Genomic DNA, 7,019 nt, shown 5'->3' with positions numbered 1-7,019 from the left:
AAAGTCTTCCCACACTCTTGCAATATTCTAAACAATGTTTCTAAACTCTAAACGCTCTAAAAGAGCACAGAATTCCCTCTCTGTGCCTCTACTGCTCTCAGCCACCTGCGAGTGTTCTTGGCCACGCCCATTTCTCCGCTCTGCACGAGAACAGCTGATCAGCTGTTCAGCTGCAGGAAGCTTATGCTGCAGCTAGCAGCTACACACAGGTGCAGGAGGAAGATTTTTCTGTAGCGGTTGGCAAAATTGGACAAAGGTGCAGCAGGTGCTACATAATTTAAAATAATTTATTTTCAATAAAAATTCCATGCCGATCGTGCGGCTCATCCATCAATCAGCCAATTGTGTGTTATGTCCAATCTTATTTAGAAAATCAGCGATAGAGCGAGTCTGCAAAAAATGAACGGCGATGTAGCGCAGGACTACAGTAGACCTAGAAACTATTAATATTTTTTTATGTGTCCACAAATTTACGAATACTTATTTATAAACACTTTTATACAATGGTTTTGGTTTTATGTAATTTAAACTTGTTTAAACCTGCTTTGTACGTATATTTTTTATCTGATTGCATGATATTTTTGATCTACTTATCATGAATGTGTAGATGGGATTGAATAAAAGCTCTTAAGGGTTTTCTAATCCCACCTGCACGCTTGGCTTCTTTACTTTATTTGTAACGATCTTATAGTATTTAATATGCAAAGTTAATTAAATCACAGCTGTACACACTAGGTTGGTTCCCTATACTTGACCTTTAGTGAAAGCTTTTTAAAATCCCAATATTCAGATCAATAATTTTCATTACTTATGCTATTGTTGTTCAGAAAAGTGCTGCCTGTCAAATCAAAACTAAATCCCCTGATCTGATGTTGTATCACATACATCGTCATATTTAAATGGCAGGAACTAATCAGCTTGTGTTCTGCACTTGCTGAAATATTTTGCAACTCCTACTTTAGATTTCAGTTTCTTGGTGACACTGACCTAGCTGCTGAACAGTCAAGTTGCCGATATCCAGCGTCCTCTGAGCAATCTTCTGCCACGACCGATCAGGGTCCAGAATCCACTGCGAGGCCTCACAGAAATAAGAGCCGGAGTCGTCGGGCTGCACTGCCATCATCCTCATCACAAACACCCCCAACCCTCCCTCTCCGTTCCTTTTCTCCAGTGTGATCTCTCTGTCATCATAGCGCTTCTTGTAGAATCGCCCAGGTACGACCCCCAGCAGTTTGTCGATGGAGATGATCTCTTTAACGGTGCTGACCTCCCCTCCAGCTCCGATAGCCGAAGCATCTCCACCAGCCCGCTTTCCAAACGTGATGGACAGGTGGGTGAGCTGCTCTGATTGGATGCCAGCTGAGCAGGTCAGGGTTAATTCAGCCCCCTCTGGCACGGGCTGCCCAGTTAGTGAGCGGGTGTAGCTGATCTGGAGGGTATCTGGAATCACTGCAGGGTGCAAACAAAGATATCAACGTAAAGATATTGTGTTACGACTGAAGCCAGACAGAAGGACAAAAATACTACATTTAATTTACATTGCTCTGTTGCTTTTTTTAGGTGTCAACATTTATAGAGCACCGTCATTGCTGACAGTAGCCTCAGGCTTTTGCACGTTCATTTGCCCTAAAGGAAAGAAGGTTAAAATGTTTACGCTCAACCATGAAACTAACACCCAGAGACTGTGGATCAGTGGCACCAAAACATCCATTCAAGATTCAAGTTTAATTTATTGTGATTTCCCTGAATATTTTCATACACAGGATAAAATAAAATACTGTTTCTCACGAGCTATGCAGTGCATTAAAATATACCTATTAGGGATGCACGATATTATCGGCGTGGTATTGGTATCGGCTGATATTAGCGTTAAGTTAAATATCGGACATCAGCCATTCCATCAAAATAACTCATTAATATAAAAGGCGCTGTTTTTGTATGGCAACCCAGTGACAAGGACGCCTGCAGCACCAGCACAACGGGATGACGTCATGTGCGCCTACCTGATCTGATCGCGGCGGAGAGGAAGAAGTCAAAATGTCGGTAGTGTGGAAGATTTTTTTCGTTGAGGATATTGGAGTACAAAGATTTTTGGACTACGTTGAACCTCGCTACATCATCCCCAGTCAGAGATATTTTTCCAACATAGCCTTACCCGAGTTACAAGCTGTAATTTCTGACGGCATTGAGAAGCTAATAGCCGATAGCACTTGGGTGAGTTTTACCACAGACATTTGGACGTCATGTTAGCCCCGTTAGCATGATTAGTCTTACGGCACAATGGCTAGACAAAAACTTTGAACTTAAAAAGCCTGTCCTTCATGTACAAGAGTGCAGAGGATCCAACACTGCAGCTAAACAACTAAACAAGGCTAAAATGCACAACTAAAAAATAAAATAATCAGTTCAAACCAATTAACATAGTTCTAAATTAAATAGAATAACAACTACCGGTAATAAAAACACCCCAAATAAAAACACATCCTTTCAGACAGAACTGCTCCATGTCAACAAACTGTATGGTTTACAATTCTCCTTGACAGGTGAATGGCTGTCAAAGTGTGTGTGTGTGTGTGGGGGGGGGGGGGGGGGTAACTGACCATTCATCAATCATGGTCTGGAAGAAGAAACTCTTCAGCATCTTGCTGGACCTGCTGATCCTGAACCTTTTCCCAGATGGCAGGAGATATTAAATGTGGTGAGAAGGGTATTGAGGGTCCCTAATGATGGAGACAGCTCAGCAGATCCAAAGCTGTTGGTAGATCTCCATAAGGAAGGGTACCAATGATCCTGCTGGCTGTCTTCATGATCCTGTTCAGTTGCTTTTCCTTGTGGCTCTTACAGCTACTAAACCAGGCTCTGAGTCATTACATCCGCCCCAGTAGCTCTACTAGCTACGGATGCACAATATTATCGGCATGGTATCGGTATCAGCCGATATTAGCAATAAAGTTAAATATCGGACATGGGCCATTCCATCAAATAACTCACCGATATAAAAAGGCGCAGTATAAACTACCGGTACTACATACTAGTTGTACTACTATTCCTAATTTGCGGTTTTTCAATTATCGTGGGGTTTCAGGGTACGGTCCCCCGTAATAAACGAGGGACTACTGTATTCTGTAAATTCCCAGTGGGGAAGTTCCAACTCTGTGTTTTTCCCATCATACAAAGGGAGAGCTGCCATCTAAGGCACCCAGGGAGAAGTTGGGGGGTTGAGGGCCTTGCTCAAGGTCCCACAGTGGGGCAAATGAGGGTGGAAGCAGGTGTGGGAGCTTCACCTTTCCCACTCAATTTATTTGTGCCGGTCTGGGAATTTGAATCTGCGACCTCTCCACCACAGGTTTTACCTTTTCTGTCCTCCACACCGCCACTCACTCCCCACAATAAAACAATATCTTACACAATCACTTCCTACAAAGGTCCAAACAAGAACAAGTTTAGTCCTGCTTTCAAAAAACTACAAGGTCCTAATGTTTTAGCTAGCTTGAAAAAAATGAAACCTCATATTTGACAATAACAATAACACAGAAAGCAGTTTAGCTTACCTTGGACTGTGACTGAGGCGCTGTAATTCCCCTGATATTTGCTGTCTGTGCTGGGCGTGTAACACTCGTATCTCCCCTGGTCTTCAGCCCGAAGCCTCTGGATCACCAGTCGCACCTTGTCCCCCAAGTCTCTCTCCACCCTCATGTCCCCATTAATCACTCTGGACTGGAATATAGCGTACGGGAAGCCTTTGTCCCTGGTGGACACAACTCCTATCTGCCTTCCAGCAGAATCGTCTCGGTACAAGAACCACTCAAAGTCCTGCATCCGCGAGCCTTCGTATCCTGACACGCTGCACGGCAGAGAGAGGGGGAACCCAGCAACACGGAAAAGGGGTCCAGGGGGAACAGTTACGTCACGGCACACAGCGCACTGCAGCTCTGTAGAATAAAAAATACAAGAGACAAATTAAAGGAAAACATTAGAAAAGCTCACAGTGTCGGTTCTGATGGGTCACAGCTTATTTGCTTCATGGACTCATTAATCAATATCCTGAGCTAATAACTAGCTAATAGGGAAACACGTTATATAAACGTGAAGAAGAAGCGAGGAAGCTTAGCCTCAGGGCTAGTTTTGCAGATACTGAGCTGAAATTTGATGTAATTTTAGCTAATAATCCTTTAGAACAAATACTCCAAGTGTTGCAGATTGTGCAAGAGCTTTGTTTAAAACTTTAACATTCACTGTTGAAGTCAACTCCATTTGTCTGTTAGCAAAATGCCCCACTAACAGCAAGATGCATTTTAATGAAACACTGAGCCTTTCACAAGAAAACCGTGGTGTCATTTAGTTGGGCACGCCTTTGTTATAAAAAGTTAAACACAAAATCTGTTTGGAGATACACTCAAACATCATATCAGAACCATGATCTTTCAGTGCTGAAGAATTACAAACAACTGAGGGAGAGTTTTACTCGTGCCAAGAGGAGACATAAAATTAACTGTATCCTTGTTGTCTTCCAGTTAAGTAAATTTTGGCAAACTGTTATTTTATCTCTCTGGTTACATACTGGATATGTGCCTCAGGGCTGAGAGCATTCTAGCAAAGAATGATGGTTTTCCACTGGTTCCCCCCTTGCTCAGCTTCGTGCTCACTTCCCCAAAAAAGTTCTATAAATGATTTCTTGTTACTGATCAATCTGGTTTATTTAAATACGGAAAATGACGCTGGTGCTCAGAACGTTCTCCTTTGTTTTAAAATATGCAGAGGCTTAAACTAAACGTGTAAAACGTTGGTGATTTTTTTCCATTTTAATAAGGAAGTCAACGCTCCTGATCGGACCTGGCACCAATGGGTCACACATAACCTGACCACAGGGAGACGGGGCTAAACGCAGGAAGATTCAGATATGATAAACATTCTCTTCTTTCTTCTTTTCTTATTCTCTTTTAGATAAATTTGACTCCAAGCTAGTTTAGTTTTGGTAATCAAGACTATTTAGAAAAGCCTTGGAAGCTTATCTGGTGTTTCATAAAGGCCATAAAAACTTTATTAGAACAAAACATAAGCTGTTCAAACACATTAAAAACATTACAGATACTTTAGGTCAACTAGCTTCACACCAGGCTTTTTCAATTACACGTAGCTACAGTCCACAAATCCTTCACATCTGCTGTTTATGTCATAACTATGTTCACTTTACTAAATTATCGGGCTCCTGTTCATTCTTGACCAAGTAACTCAGGTGAATTTGAAACGTTCTGAAACATCAGACAGAATGTTTTATCCTGTCTGAATAATGATAATTTCAGGTCTTTTAATATATTACCGTATTTTTTGGACTATAAGGCGCACTTAAAATCCTTTAATTTTCTCAAAAATTGACAGTGAGCTTTATGTATTAATTCTGATTGTGCTTACTGACCTCAAACCGATTTTATGTGGTGCACGGCGCCAAAATCTGTCAAAATGAACTTGTTTCGTTTAATGCGCCTTATAATGCACCTTATGTATAAAAACAAACCCGTTCATTGATATTGCGCCTTATAGTCCAAAAAATACGGTAATGATTTTACAGAAACATTACTAACCATGTTTGCTGCTCAGCTGATAACAGGCTGTCACATGGCTTTGCATTTTACAACTAGCAGAGCAAATGCAAAGTAAACACACCAAAACTGCTTCAAACGACAGGATTTGCTTTATTAATTTATTGTTTTTTGGACAGCTAGGAACAAATTAAGACTGACTAATGGCTCCCTCCATATCTCATTCTAACAAACCAAAAACCACGACGACAAAAACACCCTCTTATCACCAGCGACCTTCAATTTCTCCAAACTGAAAACTACCGGAACAACAAGAAAAACGAGGTGTAACAGTTTGGACACTCCCAGTCCGCAGCGTCTGCGGGGTGTGTGTGAGAGCATGCAACAACTGGAGCTTTCTGCAGTCCAATAACAACACACCACCAGATAATGACATGGGAGACTAGAGGGAAGCTTAAGCGGATCAAGTCCTAATTAACATTGGGCTCAGTCTGAGGGGGGGGGGGGGGGGGGGGGCACCGCTGCCCGTCACAATGCTTGATACTGTATGGATTAGACACTGAGCAACAATGAGGGGAGGGAAGGGGGTCATCGTTTTCTGATTCAGGACACACAGGGAGAGGTGGGTGTTGCCTCAGACTGATTCATTTCCGTCCCAAAGGCAATCTGGTTATTAGATTATTAATGTGTTGAGCAGTGAGATTAAACGTGTCAATCCTTCGCATCTCGTCCAAACTCATCGGTCGTGAAGTTCAAGATCATTGCCTCAATTCAGCCTCATCTTTCCTGCTTTTGGGTGCAAACAATGCCCACATTAGACATTTAGTGCACTCACTGAACAGTGAACAGCCTTTTTTTTTTATTTTTTATGAAGTACATAATAGTCAAGTCAACGTTATTTATAGTGCGCATTTAAAACAGAAACTGTTATCAAAGTGCTTGGGAGTAAAATTAATTAACAAAATAAATACCACACACTAATGATAATACTGAAGAATTAATAAAAAAGCATTTAAAGCATAGGAACACAGAACAAAAGACACTAAATGAACTCACACTGTGCAAGAACAGATGTGTTTTTAGCAGAGATTTGAACTAAGGAAGGGAGGTGGCCTGCCTGATGTTGGGGGGCAGGTTGTTCCAGAGTTAGGGGCCCATGACTGAAAAAGCCTGATCTCCTCTGAGCTTCAGTCTTGTTTTTGGAACAGCCAAAAGCAGCTGAACGGATGAGCTCAGGACCCGAGAGAGAACATAATGGTTCCAGTAGCTCGGAGAGGTAAAGGGGTGCGAGGCCATTTAAGCATTTGAAGGTGAACGGAAGAATTTTAAACGCACAGGGAGCCAGTGAAGGGAGGACAGAACTGGTGTAATATGTTCAGACCTACGAGTTCCAGTTAAAAGCCGAGCAGCAGCATTCTGGAAGAGCTGGAGATGTGTGATGGAGGCCTGGCTGACCCCAGCATAATAAAAAAAATATAT

At 42.0% G+C, this 7,019-nt stretch overlaps 1 protein-coding gene across 1 annotated transcript in view; it reads right to left on the bottom strand.

The window, feature by feature from the left end:
- Window positions 1–7,019, bottom strand: part of igsf8 (immunoglobulin superfamily, member 8) — a 15,067-nt gene that overhangs the window by 7,032 nt on the left and 1,016 nt on the right. The window contains exons 3-4 of the mRNA XM_037679417.1: window positions 3,552–3,932; window positions 988–1,449 (exon numbers count right to left, since the gene is read on the bottom strand). Coding sequence (XP_037535345.1) covers window positions 988–1,449; window positions 3,552–3,932 — 843 coding nt within the window. The remainder of the gene's footprint in view (window positions 1–987; window positions 1,450–3,551; window positions 3,933–7,019) is intronic.

Source organism: Nematolebias whitei, chromosome 7 (assembly GCF_014905685.2).
Source record: "Nematolebias whitei isolate Nwh7 chromosome 7, NemWhi1, whole genome shotgun sequence".
In the NCBI taxonomy this organism is placed as follows: domain Eukaryota; kingdom Metazoa; phylum Chordata; class Actinopteri; order Cyprinodontiformes; family Rivulidae; genus Nematolebias; species Nematolebias whitei.
This window is presented reverse-complemented; position numbering and strand designations above follow the sequence as displayed.